This window comes from Microchirus variegatus, assembly GCF_963457635.1.
Source record: "Microchirus variegatus genome assembly, chromosome: 18".
Lineage (NCBI taxonomy): Eukaryota > Metazoa > Chordata > Actinopteri > Pleuronectiformes > Soleidae > Microchirus > Microchirus variegatus.
Window position 1 is genome coordinate 23,399,581 of NC_139819.1, and position 25,716 is coordinate 23,425,296.

At 44.2% G+C, this 25,716-nt stretch overlaps 4 protein-coding genes across 4 annotated transcripts; all 4 read right to left on the minus strand.

Moving 5' to 3' along the window:
* Window positions 1-313: 313 nt before the first annotated feature.
* Window positions 314-1,909, minus strand: LOC310939833 (UDP-glucuronosyltransferase 2A3-like; the record flags this gene model as incomplete). Its single annotated transcript, XM_083904677.1, has 1 exon — window positions 314-1,909. One exon carries the CDS (start codon window positions 1,907-1,909, stop codon window positions 314-316), a length of 1,596 nt encoding a protein of 531 aa, XP_083760803.1.
* Window positions 1,910-7,965: 6,056 nt separating this feature from the next.
* Window positions 7,966-10,041, minus strand: LOC310940079 (DELTA-stichotoxin-Hcr4a-like). Its single transcript, XM_083905001.1, has 3 exons — window positions 10,004-10,041; window positions 9,780-9,906; window positions 7,966-8,467 (listed from the first exon to the last, which is right to left on the minus strand). Exons 2-3 carry the CDS (start codon window positions 9,881-9,883, stop codon window positions 8,017-8,019), a joined length of 555 nt encoding a protein of 184 aa, XP_083761127.1. The 5' UTR covers window positions 9,884-9,906; window positions 10,004-10,041; the 3' UTR covers window positions 7,966-8,016.
* Window positions 10,042-11,111: 1,070 nt separating this feature from the next.
* On the minus strand, window positions 11,112-13,985 carry LOC310939665 (DELTA-actitoxin-Ate1a-like). Its single transcript, XM_083904475.1, has 3 exons — window positions 13,968-13,985; window positions 13,738-13,884; window positions 11,112-11,592 (listed from the first exon to the last, which is right to left on the minus strand). Exons 2-3 carry the CDS (start codon window positions 13,839-13,841, stop codon window positions 11,166-11,168), a joined length of 531 nt encoding a protein of 176 aa, XP_083760601.1. The 5' UTR covers window positions 13,842-13,884; window positions 13,968-13,985; the 3' UTR covers window positions 11,112-11,165.
* A 2,467-nt stretch (window positions 13,986-16,452) lies between these two features.
* plaub (plasminogen activator, urokinase b) lies at window positions 16,453-24,512 on the minus strand (the record flags this gene model as incomplete). Its single annotated transcript, XM_083904678.1, has 11 exons — window positions 16,453-16,638; window positions 17,466-17,614; window positions 19,122-19,262; window positions 20,387-20,538; window positions 20,611-20,809; window positions 21,603-21,662; window positions 21,759-21,856; window positions 22,621-22,774; window positions 22,886-22,990; window positions 24,252-24,357; window positions 24,456-24,512. 11 exons carry the CDS (start codon window positions 24,510-24,512, stop codon window positions 16,453-16,455), a joined length of 1,407 nt encoding a protein of 468 aa, XP_083760804.1.
* Between the last annotated feature and the right edge of the window lie 1,204 nt (window positions 24,513-25,716).

Genomic DNA, 25,716 nt, shown 5'->3' on the forward strand with positions numbered 1-25,716 from the left:
TAAATAATTGCAGTCAGTAGAGTCTCAGCTGCCGAGCAACCACGGGTTGCCAGTTGGGTCATAAAACGAAACCTAAAAGACCTCGGCTGAAAGCCGGCGATCGCGACCACGTTCAGTTCAGTGTCTCCGGTCATCGCAGGAAGTACTGAACGATTAATCCACTGATTCTAATGATTCGGTTACACCAGAAAACAACTGCTTCACAAGTCACGAGTTTGTGTGTTTGTGTTGCGACGTTCGTGCATCCCTGATATCGTGAATCCATTCATGTTGAGGAGGTCCTATGAAGAGCCTCGCCGTGCCGAGTCTGTTCTTACTCCTGCTTCGTTTTCCTCCGCCAGCACAGTCGGACGCACAGAAATCGTATCGAGGCCACCGTAGCCGCCATTAGCAACAACGCACACGCTACCAGGAAGCACACGACGTCCACAGAGTGATACGCGTACCACGGCATCCGGAAAGACTCGCTGCGTAAATGCGACGCGCCTTTGTGCCTCATCACGAATTCCGTCCAGAAAACCGCGCTCTCCAGAGGACGCGTGGGTTTGTCCCGGTGAAGCTCGGACAGACGCCTCATGTTGTCCCCGTACGACGGATTCTGGACGACGTCTCGCACCGATTCCAGGAAGTGCCGGCGCGTGATTTTGGTGACGTCCACCAGCTTGGCGGCGCCTCGGGTTTCCAACCTCAAAAGGTTCTCGTGCTGATCGAACAGAAGGGGAAGTCCGATGATCGGAACGCCGTGGTAGATGGCCTCGTAGATGCCGTTGGTTCCACAATGAGACACAAAGGCTTTGATCTTGCTGTGGCCCAGGAGGTCGTTCTGTGGCATCCAGTCCACCAGAAGAACGTTCTTAGCCAGATTTGCGGGCCGCTCGCCGACGTGCCTCCATATGACCTTCTGAGGAACCTGAGCAAAGGCAGCAGCGATTTCATCGGTGATCTCCATCGGCAGAGCTTTAACCAACGTTCCCAGAGACATCAGGATGAAGCCGTGCTCTCCTGAGCTCTGCACAAACTCCTCCAGCTCTGCCGACAAAGGCTCGGGAGGTTTACACTGAAACCCACCGACGTAGACCACGTTCGGCATGGTGGGTCTGGGGAATTCAAAGACGAAATCCACCCTCATGAGCCAGATGTCCGCGCCTTGCAGGAGTCGATAGAAGTCCGCGTCCGGACCGAAGTACCTGGCCACCACGCGGTCGTAGTGAGGACTGAAGCAGAACCGGTAAACGCACGCGTTGAAGACGCCGCTCGCGACGTTCGCCGCCCGTTGCCCAAAGGTCATCTTGTCGGACGCGGCATGTCCGGTGAGCGGGACGTAGGACCACGGTGACGGGGCGATGGCAAAGTGCGCTTCTCCGCTGAGGATCCACCTCACGTTGTAGACGGTCGGCAGCTTCAGCTCGTGGGCGACCAGAACTCCGACGGGCAGACCCGGGTCGGTGAGAACCACATCGTACCGAGCGTCACGAAGACTCTGCATCAGAGCCTCGTTCTCAAACATCTCCACCACCATGGCGCTGGCCTGCTGGTGAACCCTCCACAGCCTGGTCAGCAAATCCCACCCAAGCCTTGCGACGCCGATGAAGGAGCCCTCTCTCTTGTTGGCCAGCGTCTGCGTCAGCATCTGAATATAAAACTCCTCCTCCTCTAAGCTCATGGCCTGCGACAGAGTGACAGTGATGCTGCGGTAATGCGGCGCACTCTCCTTGATGTACCAGCTGGTGGCGGTGCGCACCACGGTCACTTGGTGGCCTCTGGCGTGGAGGCTCTGGATCATCAGGTTCATGTTGATCCAGTGGCTGCCGTCCAGCGGGAACACCAGGATCTTCCCGGCCTGGACACCGGGAACCGTCAGGATGGAGAGAGATGACGCCACCAGAGCGAGGAGAGAAAGTCCTGCCATTGAAAAACTCTGGTGAGGATAAAGCAAACACGGTTAGGATCAGGAGCTGGAGCTGAATCTGTAATACTGAATACTGTTTTTGTTTGTTTTGGGCTTCTCCGTCTCTGGGGTCGAGCTAGCATTTTATTCAATGAAAAACAAACTAGCTAGCTACGGTGCACACCCATTGTCTTGAAAAAGTGACCAACGGTAGCTTAGCCTGTTTTCAATGAAGAACAAACTAGCTAGAAAACAGGCTAACGCCCAGTTACGGTGCTCACCCATTGTCTTGAAAAAGTGACCAATGGTAGCTCAGCTAGCGAACTAGCATTTTATTCAATGAAGAACAAACTAGCTAGAAAACAGGCTAACGCCCAGTTACGGTGCTCACCCATTGTCTTGAAAAAGTGACCAATGGTAGCTCAGCTAGCGAACTAGCATTTTATTCAATGAAGAACAAACTAGCTAGAAAACAGGCTAACGCCCAGTTACGGTGCACACCCATTGTCTTGAAAAAGTGACCAATGGTAGCTCAGCTAGCGAGCTAGCATTTTAGTCAATGAAGAACAAACTAGCTAACCTGGATTAATATTAATAATAAAACCATACCAGTTATCCAGACTGGCTGGGGGGCCCCTCTGGCTGGGGGGCCCCTCTGGCTGGGGGGCCCCTCTGGCTGGGGGGCCCCTCTGGCTGGGGGGCCCCTCTGGCTGGGGTCAATTTTAAAATGATGTAATAGAGATTGTAAACCTTGTAAGGACCGTTCTAGGCCTCGACCTGGCGGGGATTGGAACCGAGAGGTCTGCCACAACAGATGATCCACATATTTGATTTGGCAGATGTCCTTCCTGACGCACTTGTCGCATTTATCTGGGCTTGGGATTAGGGTTAGGAGTAAACTGGATTTGAACCCCTGTGACTGGGGTCAGTTTTAGAGTCCAGTGAGAAACTGGATGCTTTTCTCAGGGTTACACTAGCTCTTGACCTTGGCCGAGATGCAAACTGGCAACCCTCTTTTTACCAGCCCGGTTGGGATGCGCATTACTTAAAGTGGATACACCACCTTGTGGTGATGGTTGGTTATTACAGAAATAGGGCATCATTGACGCTAAACGTTCAGGGATTTGTCACGTAGCGTTAGCACGATGAGAGCAACTGTCGCAGATTTCCACCGTGGTTTGGGGGACGTTTACGAAGAACCGTTTCCTTCGCTAAAGCTAACCAGGAAATAGTTTACATGCACGGTTCTCAACAGTGTGGTACGTGTACCGCCAGTGGTACGCGAGCTCCCTCTGGTGGCCTGAAAACAAGTGCATTTTTACACCGAAAGCTCTGACACTGACTTCATGTAAAGTCAAATTAAATGAAACCTCTACGTAAGTTTATTGAGTTTATAGAGAGTTCATGCACAGACGGACACAGCCCGGCGTTACCACGGTTACCTTCATCTCTGTATTAGCATGAAAACAGAAGCCCTTTCTTTAGCGCTTAGCACTTTAGCCGAACGCAAACACAGGAAACACTCCCACGGACGAGCGTCGGCACGTTTTCTGCATTCAGGGAGTCACGCCCGCGCGCGCACACACACACACACACACACACACACACACTCAGGGTTTCCGTGTTTACTGTTGATTTCAGGGATGAGAAAAATGTCGTTACTCACTTTACATTCCTGAGAGAGAGAAGCCGAGCGTCTGGACTGAACCGAGAGGAATTCAAACTCCAAACCTGATTGTTGTGTTTCGTAAGAAAGAGGAGGAGGCGGAGGAAGCAAAAGTGGGAGGAGTCACAGGTCTGTCAGTCAAAACAAAGCCTTATCGCGACCCTTAACCAGTTAATGACTAAACCCACGATCTGAACCGCAGCCACAGATCGACCACTTCCTCATTCAGTTCATCTTCACAACATCGCGTCGTGATTGGCCGATGAGAACAAACAGGTCAAACAGGTGAACCTGATAAAGTGCAGGTTTCAAACGTCCAAAGTTCTTCAAAGTGTATGATTATTAAACCACTTCCTGTAGGAATTGCTCGCCGTTTTATTGTCTGTAAATGAAGTCAAACAGGAAGTGAAGTTAGTGAAGTGTGAAAACAGCACTGATCCACTTCTGCTTTCCATTTAGCTGTGAATGCTAAAGCAACACGGAGTGTGTGTGTGTCAGCGCTGGATCCTCAGGACCCACGATGCCTCGTCCTCTGTCGCTGCTCCTCGCCGTCGTCCTCGCCTCTGTCGTCTGCGGACGTTGGCGTTTGGCGGCGGCCGACGTCGGCGGCGACTTTGCTCCTTGCCTGAGGTTCTTCTTCAGGTCGTGGCCTCCTAAAGGTCTGGGGGGAACCGCGATCTGCCAGCGCTACGTCAACCAGTATCGCTTTGCCACGCTGTACAGCCGAGCGCGGCGTTCCCCGTGGTTCTCGGCCTACGTGTTCGCGACGCCGCAGGGAAAGAGGCCAGCGGCGATCTGGAAGTTCGAGCCACAGGTGAGGAAGTGAACTTTGTCTGTGCTGCGTTTGCTGATAACATTATGTTGTTGATAATCTAGACCTCATTAATCCAACTGGACCTTCAGTCGGCTAACACACTGGTCCTGAGGCCTAAGGGACCCACGAATGATGTCAGGGGCCCATTAAAATATCGCAATGAATAACGTAGCAGCAAAATATCGCGATCGTAGCGCAGAGGCTCGGGTTTCAGGGCCCATTCTGTAAATCCATCCCTGCTAAACAGCAGCTGTAGCGCTAGCCGATCAAATCACATTTGTACGATTAACGGTTTTCCGGTCACCGTTGTTTTTGTCCGACAAAGTACGAATTAAAGGGTTGCGAAATCAGCAACATCAGTCCGCCGCGGCTAACTTTCGCACTTCTGCATACAAGTACGAGGACTCAGGCTCCACTTCCTGTCGCGTTTCGAAGCCACGCAAATGTGAGTGCAACGTTGGTCGTCCTTCAGAAGTCGGATATTTTTTTACAGCTAGGTTCGCTAACACAGGAAGCTTTTAGCGACGCATCTGCCGACAACTGTCACAAGAAGATGTGCTGTGCAGAGAAAACTTGCAACAACAACTTTACGCTCAGCTAGCGAGCTAGCATTCTATTCAATGAAGAACAAACTGGCTAGAAAAGAGGCTAATGCCCAGTTACCGTGCACACCTATTGGCTTGAAAAAGTGGCACACGGTAGCTCAGCTAGCGAGTTAGCATTTCATGAAGAACAAACTAGCTAGAAAACAGGCTAACGTCCAGTTACAGTGCACACCTATTGGCTTGGAAAAGTGACCAACTGTAGCTCAGCTAGCGAGCTAGCATTTTATTCAATGAAGAGCAAACTAGCTAGAAAACAAGCTAACGTCCAGTAACAGTGCTAACCCAATGTCTTGAAAAAGTGACCAACGGTAGCTCAGCTAGCAAGCTAGCATTTTATTAAATGAATAACAAACTAGCTAGAAAACAGGTTAACACCGAGTTACAGTGCTCACCCATTGTCTTGAAAAATTGGCACACGGTAGCTCAGCTAGTATTTTGTTCAAAGAAGTACAAACTGGCTAGAAAACAGGCTAACGCCCAGTTACAGTGCTCACCTATAGTCTTGAAAAAAGTGACCAATGGTAGCTCAGCTAGCGAGCTAGCATTTTAGTTAATGAAGAACAAACTAGCTAAAAAACAGGCTAATGTCCAGTTACCGTTCACACCTATTGGCTTAAAAAAGTGGCAATTGGTAGCTCAGCTAGCATTTTATGAAAAGAAGAAGAAACTACATAGAAAACAGGCTAACGCCCAATTACAGTGCTCACCCATTGTCTTGAATAAGTGACACACGGTAGCGCGGACAACCTTAAGAATCTGAACTCCTGTTTTGTCGCCCCCCTAGTGGCTGTTTAATAAACTGTATTTCCAGGAAACTGGAAGACTGTTTATTTTTTTAAGTCAGAACCACTGACGCTAAATCCCAATCTGGTTCTTTTTCCTCTGGCTAACAGTTAGCTTACCCAGGAGCCGCGGGCACCATGATCCCGTTCCCCCCGGGTCCTCTGGACCAGAACGTGGTGCACAGTGAGGCGGTGGAGCCGGACTACATCAACTCCACCTACTCTCGCGGTCACATGAACCCGAGCCTCCACCACCGGACTCACGAGGACCGCGCGGCTACGTTCACCCTCACCAACGTCGTCCCGCAGAAGGCCGAGTCCAACGAGGGGCCCTGGGAAAACCTGGAGCAGACCGTCAACAAGACGCTGGCAGCGTTCTGTCTCGGCGAGGCCTACGTGGTGACCGGCGTCATCCCGTACCGGAGCGGCGAGCGCTGGCTGAAGAACCACCGCGTGGCCGTGCCGGAGTACATGTGGTCGGCGTACTGCTGCCCCGCCTACAACCGCAGCCTCCCGGAGGAGCTGAGCGACGCCTTCCCCACGTACGCCGCCATCGGACGCAACGACCGCAACAGCAGCGAGGAGATCGTTCCCGTGAGCGCGACGGCGAAGAAACAGTTCAGGGGCTACGACGTCAGGCGGATGTCGCTGGAGACGCTGGAGACGTATCTGAGGGAACGGCTCGGCGCCGAGGTCAGCGTTTTTTACCAGAGATGTTCTGGATCACGCTGATCCTGATCCTGATCCTGATCCTGCACTGGTTTTCTGTTTGTCCACCCATCAGGAAACACAGCTGCTTCCTGATTATAACGACCTGTTTATTTGAATCAGGTGTCACTGAAGGTTCACCGGGACCAGCATGTAGAAGATCCTGGTTAAAGCTGCAGTACGCAACACACATATGTGTCATTATAATTAATAAAAACAATGATAGTCTTCAATTTAAAGTTAATCAAATGATCTGAAATCATCATCAGCTTCAATGTAATCTAATCCGCGACGTGACGCTTCAGAGAGCGCCTCCTAGTGGCAATATAGCCAGACGAGAAATAAGTCAAATACTCTTAAATTGATTCAAACTTTAAATCTACATAATCTGCCATAATCTGGGTTTAAAAAATCCTCCTAAAATCCTCCTAATATGTCACAGAGACTCAGGAATAATGTTCATTTAACAAACTGAAATCATGTTTTGGCGTCATGTGGAGCCACCTCCTAGGGACACAGGAGTTGTTGTGTCACTTCTGGTGCTAGCTGCTAATGTTAGCATGCATCCATAATATCTAATTCAGCGTTATTTTTTAAATGCTACATTAGCATGTTAGCATACAAATCACCTACTTTGCAGCCTGCGACACGCAACCTCACTCTCAGAGAAAACAAAATGGCTGCAGGGAAAGAGACACACGAGGAAAAACATGATTTTCAGCCACTTAGCTTAACAGTTAGCTCATAAAATCTACGTCAGTTTAAGTCTACGACGTCTTTAAGAACAAGTTCACGTCTTTATTTCACTGTTAGACAGACTTTAACAACAGGAAACTGATTTTAGTGAATTCAGCTTTTAAAATATTGACTTTAGACTTAACTCAGTGACACAAAGTGACCACACGAGGCAGCAGAGGACCAGCAGCTCCTGTGTCCCTGTGAGCTAAAATCACTGGTTTTCTCTATGGACTTTGGTGCAGGGAGAGTGAGTGCGTTTACAAACCTCAGTTTCTCACGATTATCCACGTACCTCAATACTGCAAATGCCGCTCTCACCAGCAGGTGGTGCCCTCGAGTAACACGTTGTGTTAATTCTCTATATCATTAAAGTTAGCGTAAAACAGATTTGTATGAATGTAAATGAGGATTCTTTGAGGATTATTAGTATTATTTATTTTTTTAATGACTCGTATGTTTTAAAAACTACTTTTTCTGAACGTAAACTCACACAATTGTAAATAAATCACTAAATTTAAGATTTATTTCTGTATTTATTCATTCTTTTATGTGTTATAGTGTCACCTGTGCACTTTGTGGTTATTTGTGGTATAATTTTTTTAATCTGTGTGGATTATTTCAATAAAAACGACTCTTTCTTTGTTAAATGTGACTCTGTTTTACCGTGTCAAAGAGTCACAAAAGACACAGATGACTCACTCGGACGCAGAAAACCCGTTCTGCGGGTTCGACAGCCACGACTGAGACTCGTGTTGGTTCACGTTTGTTGTTTTTATTATTATTGCGGTTGAACAGATTCGTCACAAAACGCTCTCTCAGTGATGCTGGCTCTGCGGCGGCGAGAAGACCTTGTCCCACACCTCCACCTTCATGATGGCGCGGCCCATCGGGGACATGGTGGCCTTGATGTCCAGGCTGCTGCCCTCGTACGTCAGCCCGGAGCCCGTGGCCTCCAGGCGCTTGAAGCCCACCTGCTCCTTGCTGTTGTACATCTCTTTGTACAGAGCCTCGTTGCACTCTTTGCCCTGATGGTAAATGCCCACCGCGAACCAGTTCTTGTAGAAGTTGTAGTCGTAGGGCACGGAGAACATCATGGCCACCGTCGCCACCGCTTTGTTGCTTTGCCGCTCGAAGAGGTCGTAGGTCAGGACGCCCACGGAGCCCGAGGCCTTGCCGCCGCCCTTGGAGAAGTTGCACACTTCGACCTTCTGGGGGCGCACCGTGGGCTGGGGGGGGCTGTGGCAGTTACCGCTCTCCAGGTGGACCCTGAAGAGAGAGAGAGGGAAAACAACAGGTTTGTAAATGAGTGAAAATAAAAAGAACATTTTCTATGTAATGTAATGTCTTAAGAACACGTTCACGACTTTATTTCACTGTTAGACAGACTTTAACAACAGGAAACTGACGTTTTTATCCCACACCAAAGTCCATAGAGAAAACCAGTGATTTTAGCTCACAGGGACACAGGAGCTGCTGGTCCTCTGCTGCCTCGTGTGGTCACTTTGTGTCACTGCGGTAAGTCTAAATGATATATTTCAAAAGCCGAATTCATTAAAATAAGACGTTCTAACTCGGTGATGGAGGCAGCAGTGGATCAACAACTCCTGTGAATGTGCTGTGATGTTAAAATCACTGGTTTACTCTATGGACTTTGGTGTGGGAGAGTGAGTGACTTTGGTGTGTTGTGTTGAAAAATTGATTTTTGTCACTGAGCAAAGATTAAGATAATAAAATCTACATCAGTTTAAGTCGACGGCGTCTTAAGAACACGTTCACGTCTTTATCTTCACTGTTAGACAGACTTTAACAACAGGAAACTGAAGTTTGTAAACCACTCACTCTCCCACACCAAAGTCACTCACTCACTCACTCACTCTCCCACACCAAAGTCACTCATTCCCTCACACCAAAGTCACTCACTCCCTCACACCAAAGTCACTCACTCACTCACTCACTCTCCCACACCAAAGTCACTCATTCCCTCACACCAAAGTCACTCACTCCCTCACACCAAAGTCACTCACTCTCCCACACCAAAGTCACTCACTCTGCCACACCAAAGTCACTCACTCTCCCACACCAAAGTCACTCACTCTGCCACACCAAAGTCACTCACTCTCCCGCACCAAAGTCACTCACTCTGCCACACCAAAGTCACTCACTCTGCCACACCAAAGTCACTCACTCTCCCACACCAAAGTCACTCACTCTCCCACACCAAAGTCCATAGAGTAAACCAGTGATTTTAACATCACAGCACACAGGAGTTCACAGGAGTTGTTGATCCACTGCTGCCTCCATCACTAACTTACAATGACTGATTTAGTAAAATTCAGCTTTAAAAATATTTAATTTAGACTTAACTCAGTGACACAAAGTGACCACACGAGGCAGCAGAGGACCAGCAGCTCCTGTGTCCCTGTGAGCTAAAATCACTGGTTTTCTCTATGAGGTTTGGTGTGGAATAAAAACTTCAGTTTCCTGTTGTTAAAGTCTGTCTCACAGTGAAATAAAGACGTGAAACTTCGTAGACTTGTATCCACTCAGCCACAGGGGGGCGCTCACAGCAGTTACTCACTTGGGGTCCAGCAGACAGTAGTTGTTGGTGAGGTTTGTGATCTCGATGGTGATGTTTCTGCGGCTTTGCTGGTTCGCAGCCAGAGCCTCTGCTGATTCACTCATGGTGAGGGTTGTCGGAGCTTAAGCTAAAGTTAAAGTTAAAGTTAAAGTTTAAGTTAAAGTTAAAGTTAAACAAACAAAGTCATGATTCCGCAGTAATAAAAACACACAGCGCTGTCTTACCTGTGCGTGGACCTCAGGTGTGACTCTCACCGTCTCAGTGTCAGGTCTGAACATCGTCTTCACAAACTCTGCCCAGGTCTGGGAATGTAGCCACGCCCACATACCCACACCTGTCCCCGCCCCCCTGCAGCAGGACCACACCCTCCCCCCCCGTCACACCTGGGGTATGTGAAGATTGCGATGTTAGGGTGTAACCAACAACAACAATGGCAGCTTTTTTCCACCTCATCCGTCTCGTTTTTCCTGCGACGCTGAGTCACACGGCGCCGTCTCCACTGAGGCCACGCCCCCTGTGTTTGGGTCTGAACGTTGGAGACAAAAATGTCGCGATAAAGACTCGCCCTCTTTAAGTTTATGTCGGGTTAAGAACATGTTCACAAGTTTGTGAAACCACTCACTCTCCCACACCAAAGTCCATAGAGAAAACCAGTGATTTTAACATCACAGGGACACAGTAGCTGCTGGTCCTCTGCTGCCCAGTGTGGTCACTTTGTATCACTGAGTTAAGTCTAAGTGAGTGACTTTGGTGTGGGAGAGTGAGTGGTTTACAAACTTCAGTTTCCTGTTGTTAAAGTCTGTCTAACAGTGAAGATAAAGACGTGAACGTGTTCTTAAGATGTCGTAGACTTAAACTGACGTAGATTTTATGAGCTAACGGTTTAGCTAAGTGGCTAAAAATCAGTTTTTTCCTTGTGTCTGTTTCCTGGCAGCCATTTTGTTTTCTCTGAGAGTGAGGCTACGTTTCCCAGGTTGCAAAGTGGGAGATTTCTGTGCTAACATGCTAATATAGCATTAAAAAAAGCTGGTTTTCTCTATGGACTTTGGTGTGGGAGAGTGAGTGGTTGCAGTTGACTCCTAAAATGAACTAGTTCATGTTTGTAGTTTATCTTTAAAGTATCATATATATATATATATATACATATATATATATATGTATATATATATATATATAAATGTACAATTGGATGTTAGAAATATTTTTTAAGATATAAACTTAATATATATTATTATAATATTTGTTGTCATCTTTGTTTGTTTTTTTCTCCCATACAGCTGAAATAAAAGTCAAAGACAAAGAACTCGTTGTATTGTTTTTTATTGACTGATTGATTGACAGATTGACAGATTGATTGACAGCAGCATGTCTTCTTAAACACACCCATCAGCCCATCCTGTCGTAGAGCTCCAGTTTGACGATGGCCTTGCCCTCGTCGGACATGCAGCCTCTCACGTCCAGCATGCGGCCCTGGTACTTGACGCCTGATCCGTCGGCCTTGTGGCGCTTGAAGTTGGTGAAGTCTTTGCCTTCGTACATTTCTTCAAACAGCTTCTTGTCGACGGCGCGTGTCTTCTCGTAGATTCCCACGCCGAGCCAGTTCTTGTAGAAGTTGTAGTCGTACGGCACGGAGAACATGACGGCCATCAGCTCGTTGCAGTGGCGAGTGCGCGTGTCGAAGAGCTCGTAGGTGAGAACGCCCACGGCGCCCGACGCCGTGTTGTCGTCCTTCACGAAGGAGCAAACCTCGGTTATGTTGGTGCGAACGGTCGGCTGAGGAGGACTGAAGCTGAAGCCGCTCTCCATGTGAACTCTGGAGGAGGAGTTTAAGATATTTACACTGTTAAACAGCTACAAACACTCACTCTGCCACACCAAAGTCACTCACTCTGCCACACCAAAGTCACCCACTCTCTCACACCAAAGTCACTCACTCTCCCACACCAAAGTCACTCACTCTCTCACACCAAAGTCACTCACTCTCTCACACACCAAAGTCACTCACTCTCACACACCAAAGTCACTCACTCTCCCACACCAAAGTCCTCACTCTCTCACACCAAAGTCACCCACTCTCTCACACCAAAGTCACTCACTCTCTCACACCAAAGTCACTCACTCTCTCACACACCAAAGTCACTCACTCTCACACACCAAAGTCACTCACTCTCCCACACCAAAGTCCTCACTCTCTCACACCAAAGTCACTCACTCTCCCACACCAAAGTCCTCACTCTCACACACCAAAGTCACTCACTCTCACACACCAAAGTCACTCACTCTCTCACACCAAAGTCACTCACTCTGCCACACCAAAGTCACTCACTCTCCCACACCAAAGTCACTCACTCTCTCACACCAAAGTCACTCACTCTGCCACACCAAAGTCACTCACTCTCTCACACCAAAGTCACTCACTCTCTCACACACCAGTCACTCACTCTCACACACCAAAGTCACTCACTCTCCCACACCAAAGTCCTCACTCTCTCACACCAAAGTCACTCACTCTCCCACACCAAAGTCCTCACTCTCACACACCAAAGTCACTCACTCTCACACACCAAAGTCACTCACTCTCTCACACCAAAGTCACTCACTCTCCCACACCAAAGTCACTCACTCTCCCACACCAAAGTCACTCACTCTCTCACACCAAAGTCACTCACTCTGCCACACCAAAGTCACTCACTCTCTCACACCAAAGTCACTCACTCTCCCACACCAAAGTCACTCACTCTCCCACACCAAAGTCACTCACTCTCCCACACCAAAGTCACTCACTCTCCCACACCAAAGTCACTCACTCTCCCACACCAAAGTCACTCACTCTCTCACACCAAAGTCACTCACTCTCCCACACCAAAGTCACTCACTCTCCCACACCAAAGTCACTCACTCTCCCACACCAAAGTCACTCACTCTCCCACACCAAAGTCACTCACTCTCCCACACCAAAGTCCATAGAGTAAACCAGTGATTTTAACATCACAGCACACAGGAGTTCACAGGAGTTGTTGATCCACTGCTGCCTCCATCACTAACTTACAATGACTGATTTTAGTGAATTCAGCTTTGAAAATATTTACTTTAGACTTAACTCAGTGACACAAAGTGACCACACGAGGCAGCAGAGGACCAGCAGCTCCTGTGTCCCTGTGAGCTAAAATCAATGGTTTTCTCTATGAGGTTTGGTGTGAGGGGGAAAAGCAGAAGAACTGGATCTGTGATGTTGTGAAACGACTCAGTGTGAACATCATCTCACGCCCTTTTTAATCCGACATGGTCTCAGATTATTGTTATTTTTGCAGTTTCTGTTCATTGTGCAAAAAAAGTTTCTTGAGTTTGATTTAAATTATTTCTTTGTTATAACGTGTAAATGTTATTTTTAACTTGTTTATGTTTACGTTGCCGGTGACTGCATCGTCTTAATTTACCTTCTGAGATTAAATTAAATTAAATTAAATTAAATTAAATTAAATTAAATTAAATTAAATTAAATTAAATTAAATTAAATTAAATGTGTTATCTGAATGTCTGTAAAAGGATCTAAAAAAATAAATGTGAAATTTAAAAGTTAAAATTTTTAAGGGTCTTTATTTTATCTCTGTCTTAAAGAAGATTTTCAGAATAAGAGACCGTTTAAATTAAAATGTAGAAATAAGAATAAAACATGTAAACAGCAATAAATTAGAGCTGAATTTTATTCCAATATTCGAGTAATTTTAGTGTTTTAATACTTAAATCTGAAATGAACTCGTTCAGGGACCCAAAGTAACTCTGCTGTGAGCCATGTGTGGACCCCCACCCACACTTTGAGAACCCCCTGCACTTAAACACTCAATTTACACTTTAAAAACAAACGTTAAACACGTATGTGTGTGTGTGTGTGTGTGTGTGTGTGTGTGTGTGTGTGTGTGTGTGTGTGTGTGTGTGTGTGTGTGTGTGTGTGTGTTACTTTGGGTTGTGGAGGCAGAAGCTGCTGCTGACGTTAGTGATCTCGATGGTGCAGTTGCGGTTGGTGGTGAGAGTGTGGGAGTGTGACTCTGCAGTCTCAGGCATGATGACGATGATGATGATGATGATGGTGACGGACAGTTCAGGTCTGACAGATAAATCAAAGATAAATCAAAGATAAATCAGAGATAAATAAACCATCAGAACAGAGAGAATCAGACTTGTACTCACAGTCAGTGTCTCAGGACGACAGAGCTTCACTGACTCAGGATCTGAGGCTGCTTTGAAAGGGCAGCACCTGGCCACGCCCACACGGACATGCCCACACGGACACGCCCACACCCACCTTCGGCGGGCGTGTCCTGAGATGTGTGTCACTCAGGACACGCCCCCTGTCATCGCCAAGGGTGTGGCATCAGTGTCGTACAGGTTCAACAACTCATCATCATCATCATCTTCATCATCATCATCTTCAGACCGCAGCAGGGAGGAGAAATACCAGAGTGTCTGCTGTAATACATTATTATTATATTTAATAATAAGAAACAGTAGAAACAGCAGCAGAAACAGTAGAAACAGCAGCAGCAGAAACAGCAGCAGAAACAGCAGCAGAAACAGTAGAAACAGCAGCAGCAGAAACAGCAGCAGAAACAGTAGAAACAGCAGCAGCAGAAACAGCAGCAGAAACAGCAGCAGTAGAAACAGCAGCAGAAACAGTAGAAACAGTAGAATCAGCAGTAGAAACAGCAGCAGCAGAAACAGCAGCAGAAGAAACAGCAGTAGAATCAGCAGCAGTAGAAACAGCAGCAGTAAAAACAGCAGCAGTAGAATCAGCAGCAGAAACAGTAGAAACAGTAGAATCAGCAGTAGAAACAGTAGAAACAGCAGCAGCAGAAACAGCAGCAGAAACAGCAGCAGCAGAATCAGCAGCAGAAACAGTAGAAACAGCAGTAGAATCAGCAGCAGTAGAAACAGCAGCAGTAAAATCAGCAGCAGTAAAATCAGCAGCAGAAACAGTAGAAACACTAGAAACAGCAGCAGCAGAAACAGCAGCAGTAGCATCAGCAGCAGAAACAGTAGAATCAGCAGCAGCAGAAACAGCAGCAGAAACAGTAGAAACAGCAGCAGCAGAAACAGCAGCAGAAACAGAAGAAACAGCAGCAGCAGAAACAGTAGAAACAGCAGCAGCAGAAACAGCAGCAGTAGAAACAGCAGCAGAAACAGCAGCAGTAGCAGAAACAGCAGCAGAAACAGTAGAAACAGCAGCAGAAACAGTAGAAACAGCAGCAGAAACAGAAGCAGCAGTAGCATCAGCAGCAGCTGAAACAGCAGCAGAAACAGCAGCAGTAGAAACAGTAGATTTTTAAACTTTAAAACAAACTTCCGAACTCACGTGATCGCCACAAGTGGGCGGAGTCTAACGCAGCTTCAAAATAAAACGCTCCATAAAAACAAACAAACAAACAAACAACAACAACGTGGAGCTGAACATAAACACAGGTGATTCACTCTTCATCTGTCTCTGTGACTCTTACAGTTAAATTTCAGCGCCCTCTGGTGGACAGGATGATTATGACGTCAGACATCACTTTATTATATAAGAATAAATAAATGTGTTTATAAAAACTGAATTATTATTATTAATAATAATAATAATAATAATAATAATAATGATAATAATTCACAATAAAGCGACTTCATTATAAAATAAACACAAACAGTTTATTTCTCTTGTTTATTTATTGATGGTTTAAAAAATATAATGTTTACAAACAAACATTCACTTATTTACACGCGCTGTCAATCACACCGTAGCCCCGCCCCCAAAGCCTCCCCTGCTGTCATCGACCATAATTTACAAAATGGACGAAAGAAGAAGAAAACTAGAGATTAGAGATTAACAGATTATTACCTTTAACCTTTTAAATCAGATGAGAAGCAGCAGCTCATTATCTCACTAACCAGCTAGGGCGCCCTCTGGTGGTCATACAGCAGATTACAGCTAATCACAACACTGTTCTAAAGTGAATTTACAGTGATCTGCCGCCACCTGCTGACAAAACAAGGGAATTACACGACACTGTGACCAGCTGCTGTCAATAATCTGACGATAAACTGATATAAATCCATCAGATTTTAATCCCCATTTTTTAGGATCTATTTTCAGCTACATTTGCTTAAGGGATAGTTTTTAACAAGGAAAACCAGATTTAAGACACTAAACAACAAAAGATCTGCGTCACTTTAAGTGTACGATATCTTTAAGAACACGTTCACGACTTTATCTTTGACTTTGTAAACCACTCACTCTCCCACACCAAAGTCCATAGAGAAAACCAGTGATTTTAGCATCACAGCACACAGTTCACAGGAGTTGTTGTATCACTTCTGCTGCTAGCTGCTAATGTTAGCATGCATCCATAATGACCAATACTATAATTCAGCATTATTTGTAATGCCATATTAGCATGTTAGCACATAAATCACCTACTTTGCAACCTGAGAAACCTCATTCTCAGAGAAAACAAAATGGCTGCCGGCAGAGACACAAGGAAAAAAAAGATTTTTAGCCACTTAGCTAAACAGTTAGCTCATAAAATCTACGTCAGTTTAAGTCTACGACATCTTTAAGAACACGTTCACATCTTTATCTTCACTGTTAGACAGACTTTGACAACAGGGATACGTGAACGTGTTCTTAAAGATCATCGTAGACTCACTTCTGAGGGGGCGTGGCTAAGACCCTGACGCCCGTCTTCTCCCTGATCCACCCAATGTAGTTGGTGACTTTAGCGTAGACGCCGGGTCGCAGCTCCTTGGCGCAGCCGTCGCCCCAGCTGATGATCCCGAACTGGAAGAGGCTGCCGTCCAGCTCACACACCAGAGGTCCTCCAGAGTCTCCCTGTGAGGACGCAGCAGAGCGTTAGCATGAGCAGTTAGCATATGCAGATAGCATGAGCAGTTAGCATGAGCAGTTAGCAGGAGCAGTTAGCAGGAGCAGTTAGCAGGTGCAGTTAGCATGAGCAGTTAGCAGGAAAAGTTAGCAGGAGCAGTTAGCATGAGAAGTTAGCAGGAGCAGTTAGCCGATGCAGTTAGCATGAGCAGTTAGCAGGAGCAGTTAGCATGAGCAGATAGCATGAGCAGTTAGCATGAGCAGTTAGCATATGCAGATAGCATGAGCAGATAGCATGAGCAGTTAGCAGGCGCAGTTAGCATGTGCAGATAGCATGAGCAGTTAGCATAAGCAGTTAGAATGAGCAGTTAGCATGAGCAGTTAGCAAGAGCAGTTAGCAGGAGCAGTTAGCATGAGCAGATAGCATGAGCAGTTAGCATGAGCAGTTAGAATGAGTAGTTAGCAAGAGCAGTTAGCATGAGCAGTTAGCAGGAGCAGAGTTGTTGATCCACTGCTGCCTCCATCACTAACTTACAATGACTGTTTTTTAGGAATTCGGCTTTTGAAATATTTAATTGACTCAGTGACACAAAGTGACCACACGAGGCAGCAGAGGACCAGCAGCTCCTGTGTTCCTGTGTTACATTTTAACTAGTCATAATACGAATTGTGGATATCCATAATGATATTTTTTACTAGTCACAATGTATTATGGATATTCAAAAGTACATTCTGGATATCTGGAGTAGTTTTTCATTGTGGATAATGTGAAATGTTGTTTTTGACGAGCTCTGCGTGGAGGGGGCGTGTCCTCCAGTCCAGACTTGCTCACATACCTCGCAGGCGTCCTGACTCCAGTCGAGTCGCCCGGCACAGAACATGTTGTCGGTGATCAGGTTTTCATAATAATCTTTTTGTCGACACACGTCGTCGGAGAAGACGTTCACCCAGGCTTCTCTGAGATACTCAGACTTATACCACAGACCTGCACACAGGAAGTCGTTAACAACACACTCAGACTTTGTTTTGTGGTTTGAGGGATAAACTATCATTAAAGGTCATTATAACTGCTCTAATTAAGGGCGTTAAAGGCTTTTAAAGTGTATGAAACACAACTGTGTTGATGTTACATTAAAGGGATAGTTTGGGTTTATTGACTCAACACCTTCAATATAAGCTAACAGCTGTTAGCCAAGCTAAGAACCTGCTAAGAATACAAGACTCAGCTCATAAAATTCTGTCAGTTTACGTCTATGACGTCTTTACGTCTTTATCTTCACTGTTAGACAGACTTTAACAACAGGAAACTGAAGTTTGTAAACCACTCACTCTCCCACACCAAAGCCCATAGAGAAAACCAGTGATTTTAACATCACAGGGACACAGGAGCTGCTGTGTCACTTCTGGTGCTAGCTGCTAATGTTAGCATGCGTCCATACTAAGTCATACTATAATTCAGCATTATTTTTACTGCTATATTAGCATGTTAGCACATAAATCAGCTACTTTGCAGCCTGAGAAACGCAACCTCGCTCTCTCAGTGAAAACAAAATGGCTGCCGGCAGAGACGCAAGGAGAAGCTGATTTTTAGCCACTTAGCTAAACAGTTAGCTCATAAAATCTACGTCAGTTTAAGTCTACGACGTCTTTAAGAACATGTTCACGTCTTTATCTTCACTGTTAGACAGACTTTAACAACAGGAAACTGAAGTTTGTAAACCACTCACTCTCCCACACCAAAGCCCATAGAGAAAACCAGTGATTTTAACATCACAGGGACACAGGACCTGCTGTGTCACTTCTGGTGCTAGCTGCTAATGTTAGCATGCGTCCATACTAAGTCATACTATAATTCAGCATTATTTTTACTGCTATATTAGCATGTTAGCACATAAATCAGCTACTTTGCAGCCTGAGAAACGCAACCTCGCTCTCTCAGTGAAAACAAAATGGCTGCCGGCAGAGACGCAAGGAGACGCTGATTTTTAGCCACTTAGCTAAACAGTTAGCTCATAAAATCTACGTCAGTTTAAGTCTACGACGTCTTTAAGAACACGTTCACGTCTTTATTTCACTGTTAGACAGACTTTAACAACAGGAAACTGAAGTTTGTAAACCACTCACTCTCCCACACCAAAGTCCATAGAGAAAACCAGTGATTTTAGCTCACAGGGACACAGGAGCTGCTGGTCCTCTGCTGCCTCGTGTGGTCACTTTGTGTCACTGAGTTAAGTCTAAAGTAAATATTTTAAAAGCCGAATCATTAAAATCACAGATTTTCTCTATGGACTTTGGTGCAGGGAGAGTGAGTGGTTTACAAACTTCAGTTTCCTAAAGACGTGAACACGTTTTTAAAGACATCACATAGACTGACAGATTTTAGCGGCTAAAACCTTGTATGGACACATCTATGTCAGTTTCCCATAACAGTCAACAATCTGGCAGGAAGTGGATGAAGCCATTTCCTGTCGTCTTGACAGGAAGTTCCTCACCGTGTTTCTCTTTCCCGTATCCTGCGATCTCACAGGTGACTCCGGGCTGAACGTTCTGCTGAGGCGACGGCAAACACACCATCTTCACCGATTTACTCTCCTCCGCACATTTACCCCGTCTGGGCTTCAGCTTCATCAGGGCTGAGAGAGTAAAGCAGAGCACGAGACAACGTGAGTGCTGAAGTAGCTCATACATGTTACATGCTACGCTAATTTTATGTCTATCTTGATTAGCCACGGTTGTGTTTTGTTGGCGAACCTAGCTGTAGCGCTAACATTAATCACTGTTGTACCACTTGTGAAATTGTGTGGAAACTTGACGTTAAGCTGTTTTTAGCTCGCTTGTTAGCAAGCCTAGCTATATTGCTAACATTAACACCATTATTGCACTACTGAAATTCTGTGAACACTATTGTTGTGTTTATAAAAATGATGTGTAATGTGTCATATGGACAAGATCAGCTTGCTAGTTAGCAAATCTAGCTATATAATGCTACCATTGATGACTGATGTGCCACTTAAGTTAACTTGTGTGACAACATGTTGCTAAGCTAGGACCAAATAAATGTGTTTATCAAATGGTTTTAATTCGCTAGTTAGCAAACCTAGCTATATTGCTAACATTAACTACCAATATTTCACTCATGAAATTCTGCGAAAAACTTGTTGCTACCCTATGTCTTTTCATGTATAAAATTAAGTGTTATGTGTCATATGGACAAGATTAGCGTGCTAGTTAGCGACTCTAGCTATATAATGGTAACATTAACGACTGATGTATCACTTGTTAAGTTGTGTGACAACACGTTGCTAAGCTAGGACCAAATGAATGTGTTTATCAAATGGTTTTAATTCGCTAGTTAGCAAACCTAGCTATATTGCTAACATTAACCACCATAATTTCACTCGTGCAATTCTGTGAAAACTTGTTGCTATTCTATCTTTTTATGTATAAAATTATGTGTTATGTGCTAGTTAGCAACTCTAGCTATATAATGCCAAAATTAGCAACTGATGTGTCACGTGTTAAGTTGTGTGAAAACACGTTGCTAAGCTAGGACCAAATAAATATGTTTATCAAATTGATTTGATTAGTGAGCAGACCAAGCTATATTGCTAACTTGTTGCTGCGCTGTTTTAAGTATAAAATAATGTATTCGTCACATGGATCAGATTAGCTCGCTAGTTAGCTTATCTAGCTAGAACGCTACCATTAACCACTGATGTCTGACTTTAGCTGAAGGGAATCTTTGAGGGTTTCGTACCCACGTCATTGTTAAAGTTGCCCTCGCTGTTGTCGTAGTGCTCGTGGACGATGATCTTCTCCACCCTGAAGTTCTGCTCCACAGTGACGTCCGTCTCATTGAGCGCGTTCTTCCCCAGAATCACGGAGAAACGCCGCGGTTTGTCGTGGGAGCTGAAAAAAAAGACAAAAACAAATCGGTTCAACTTCTTTTTTAACGCGTTAGGAAGTGACCTCACTTCCTACCCGTCGGGAAAGCAGTGGGCGGCCGTTAGGACCCAGCAGGCCGAGATCAGACTCCCGCCACAGCGGAAAACCTTCTCCTTGGATTTGCTGCGAACAAAGATGGCGGCGATCCACGGGTGAGATTCCACCGTGGAAACTTTTCCACCAACGATCTTGAGAAGCTTTCGTCTGCTGCGCTGACCGCACGACCACTCTGCAGCTGTGGATTAACAATCAAAGATAATAATGTCCAACCAGTTAAAAATACTGAAAAATACTACTTATAGTTCAAATCTGTTTAATTCCAAAATCTACTTACGGTTCGAAAATCTACTTAAAATCACAGAATCTACTTAAAATCACAAAATGTACTTAAAATCACAAAATCTACTTAATTCCAAAATCTACTTACAGTTCCAAAATCTACTTAAAATCACAAAATCTACTTAAAATCACAAAATTTAATTCCAAAATCTACTTAAAATCACAAAATCTACTTAAAATCCCCAAATCTATTTATAATTCTAAAATCTACTTACAGTTCCAAAATCTACTTAAAATCACAAAATCTACTTAAAATCACAAAATCTACTTAAAATCACAAAATCTACTTAAAATCACAAAACGTATTTATAATTCCAAAATCTACTTAAAATCCCCAAATCTACTTAAAATCCCCAAATCTACTTATAGCTCCAAAATGTACTTATATCCGTAAATCAGCTGATAATTCCAAAATTACTTACAATCCCTAAAATCTACTTACAGTTCCAAAATCTATTTATAATCACAAAATCTATTTATAATTCTAAAATCTACTTAAAATCCCCAAATCTACATATAATTCGAAATCCCACTGAAGAGTCATGAGCGCAACGTCGGACACAAGAATCAAAGCTAACAATGTCCAACTGTAGATTAACGTTAAAAAAAACTTGAAAATCCTACTTAGAATTCCTAATTCCTCCGCGTTAGCATCACTAGCTAACATGATCTGTCCAGGTGAAACTCACCTGGCTGTGGCTCGGTGGGCGCAGGTGAAGGCGCAGGTGAAGGCGCAGGTGAAGGAGGAGCTGGAAGAACGAGACCAGAGAAACGTTTGATTTTAAACCATCGTCAGTAAAACGTCTGGATAGTATTTTCTCTGAAGAGGAAGTTAGTTTGTTTACGTGAGTTTGAGCCACAGCGCGGGATATCGCAGTATTCCCTCACCAGCTGCTGCTTTCTCAACACGTGACACCACGGACGCCGACGGTAGAAAAGATTTCTGTGAGAAAAACAAACATAAAACACTATAAAATAACTTTGAAATAGATAGTTTCATGGAACAGAGAGTGATGAACTGTTAGCTAACTCTGTTCTTATTTGTATTTACTGTGTTTTTAAGCTAGCTTTTTAGATCAAAAACACAGGAAGATAATACACTTAGCTAGCATAGCTAGTTGTGTTCATTAGCATTTTTAAATTCTGTGGAAAACGTATCAAATGGACCTTGATTAGCTTGCTAGTTAGCAAAACCAGCTATAATGCTAATATTAACCATTGTTAACCACGTTGTGAAGGCTGTGAAAACATGTTTCAGCATTGCTTTTATGTGTATAATAAATGCTGACTTGATTAGCTTGCCAGTTAGCAAAACTAGCAATAATGCTAACATGAATAACTGCTATCTGGCTGGGGAAGTTGTGTGGAAACTTGTTGCTGCGCTGTTTTGATGTATTGAAATAAGCTAAAATGTACCAAATGGACGGTGTTAGCTTGCTAGTGAGCAAAACTAGCTATAATGCTAACATTAAACATTGTTAACCAGGTTGCGAAGGCTGTGAAAACGTGCTTCTACCCTGTTTTTATGTGTAAAATAATGCGTTGAACATATGGACGAGATTAGCTTAGCCAGTTAGCAAACCTAGCTACAATGCTAACATCAATCGCTGTTCTCTGACTGGTGAAAACACTTTGTGACGTTGACCCAAAGCAAATCTGTGTGAATGTTTCCCATGTATTAAATCTCAGATTATAATCTCAGATTACCTGCAGTAGTTGTGCCTCCCTGCGTTGACGTCCGTGGTCATGTAGCGCTCCCTGATGTCGGCGTCCCACGTCTCACAGGTGAGTCCACGCTCTGATCTGGACTCAGAGCCTCTGTAGTAGAGACCCACGCCCTCGTAGCACTGAGCTGCTGTCGCTGTCAGTCACAGTCACAGTCACAGTCACAGCCAATCACAGTCAGTCGTTTTATCGATTTATTTTCATTTAAAAATGTGAATAAAATCAGGTTTTAATGTCAGAAACTCACGTGTTTCACAGCGACTTCCCTCAAAACCATCAGCACAAAAACAGAACATGTGTTCTCCGCTCGTCAACGCAGGAATCGAGGAACCTCCGTTTAGACAGAGTCCATCTGACGAACATCACATGACACATGTTTAACAAGAGGCCAGGGCCGCAGCAAGAGACTTCAGGGCCCAAACGTCGGGAAAACATCAAGACTGGTGTCACATAATCTACGTCTACGATGTCTTCAGAACACGTTTCACTTCTTCAGCTCACTGTTAGACAGATTTTTTCCAAAAAATTATGGCTTTAATCTGAGAAATGTGACTATTTTCCCCACGAAATTACAGTTTTAATCTGAGAAAAACTACTTTTTTTCCACCAAATTATGGCTTTAATCTGAGAAATATGACTGTTTTTTCACCAAATTACAGCTTTAATCTGAGAAATATAACTTTTTTTTCACCAAATTATGGCTTTAATCTGAGAAATGTGACTTTTTTTCACCAAATTACAGCTTTAATCTGAGAAATGTGACTTTTTTTCACCAAATTACAGTTTTAATCTGAGAAATACAACCTTTTCTCCACCAAATTACATCTTTAATCTGAGAAATTTGCCTTTTTTTTCCACCAAATTACAGTTTTAATCTGAGAAATACAACTTTTTTTCCACCAATTTACATCTGAGAAATTTGACTTTTTTTCACCAAATTACAGACTTAATCTGAGAAATACAACTTTTAGCCAACAAATTATGGCTTTAATCTGAGAAATATTACCTTTTTTTTCACCAAATTATGGCTTTAATCTGAGAAATGTGACTTTTTTTCACCAAATTACAGCTTTAATCTAAGAAATGTGACTTTTTTTCAACAAATTACAGTTTTAATCTGAGAAATACAACCTTTTCTCCACCAAATTACATCTTTAATCTGAGAAATTTGCCTTTTTTTTCACCAAATTACAGTTTTAATCTGAGAAATACAACTTTTTTTCCACCAATTTACATCTGAGAAATTTGACTTTTTTTCACCAAATTACAGCTTTAATCTGAGAAATACAACTTTTTGCCAACAAATTATGGCTTTAATCTGAGAAATATTACCTTTTTTTTCACCAAATTATGGCTTTAATCTGAGAAATTTTACTTTTTTTCACCAAATTACAGTTTTAATCTGATAAATACAACCTTTTCTCCACCAAATTACATCTTTAATCTGAGAAATATGACTTCTTTTCACCAAATTACAGCTTTAATCTGAGAAAAATAACTTTTTTTTTTAGCACACTGACACACTAATTGACCCCCCTCAGCTCAGGGGCCCCCGACATCCTCTTGTCACGGCCCTGTAAACGATCCAGCAGCAAAAGTGCAAAGTTTCTGACCTGAGTTTTCGAAGGAGGACGAGAACGAAGAAGATGAGGACCAGGACGATGAAGAAGAAGAAGAGGAAGAGTAACGTGAACGTTTCATTCTCCTGTTTTCAAAAGTCTGGAATTAAAGAACAGGAAGTGAATTCTTAACAAAAGAAGGAAAAGCAAAAATAATAATGATTAAATCAAATCAAATAAATAAATCAAATCCTTAACTGTGTCTGCTGTGGTCAGAGCGAGCAGCGTCCACACGAGGACTCCTGCAGGAGTCATGTCTCCTCTCTGTGACTGACTCTGTCTGCAGGAGGAGGAGGAGCAGGAGGAGGAGGAGGAGGAGGAGGAGGAGGAGGAGGGGGAGCAGGAGGAGGAGGGGGAGCAGGAGGAGCAGGGGCAGCTCTGGTATTTGATGTTTTTAATGTGAGGAAATAGTTGTTTGTGAGCGAGTGAATGAGTCACAGTTGTGAACAAACTCAGGAATCCTGTGTTTTTTTATCGTCAGCTGCGGAATCCTCCTGATCGTCTGCTCATTAAAGCTCCAGTCTGTAAGATTCGCCAGGAGGAACTTCCTGTTAGCATCTGTTAGCAAGAAAACACACAAACTTTGAAACACTTCCTGTTCCCTATGAGCGGAACGACGACTGAAACTAAAAAGTCTGATTGTTAATGTTAGCATTGATGCTAGGTATGCTAACAAGCAAGCTAATCAAGTCCAACTCAACAAAAGAAGACAAAGCCGTTGTTAACCACGTTGCGGAGGCTGTGAAAACATGTTTCAACGCTGTTTTTATTTGTAAAATAAATGCTGACTTGATTAGCTTGCCAGTTAGCAAAACTAGCTATAATGCTAACATTACCCATTGTTAACCAGGTTGTAAAGGCTGTGAATCCCGCTCATCTGCTCATTAAAGGTTAAGTCTGTCAGATTCACCAGGAGGTGTGTTAGCAAAAAAAAACCAAAACAAAATTTGACCACTTCCTGTTCCCGCTGATGTATTACGACAGTCGCGGAACGACGACTAAAACTAAAAAGTCAGATTATTAATGTTAGCGTCGATGCGAGGTATGCTAACTAGAAAGCTAATCGTCCGTTTGATACGTCTCCACAGAACTTAGCAATGCTAATGCTTAGCTTTTGATGTAAAAAACGTTGTATTTTATCGCATTTTACTCTTGTCTGTTTTTCCCAGTGATCTCACGTACTGCAGCTTTACACCATGTGTGTGTGTGTGTGTGTGTGTGTGTGTGTGTGTGTGTGTGTGTGTGTGTGTGTGTGTGTGTGTGTGTGTGTGTGTGTGTGTGTGTGTGTGTGTGTATTTTTAAATCTGTGGGATTAGGATTTCCACACTGCGTCTGTCTGAGGTCTGGTCAGCTGACGTCACGTCGCCGCGACAACACGAACATAAATGTTTAGAAGAAAACGCTGAGTCAGCGTTTGTGAGGAAAACAAACAGAAATAAAGTTATTTATGTTCACTTTT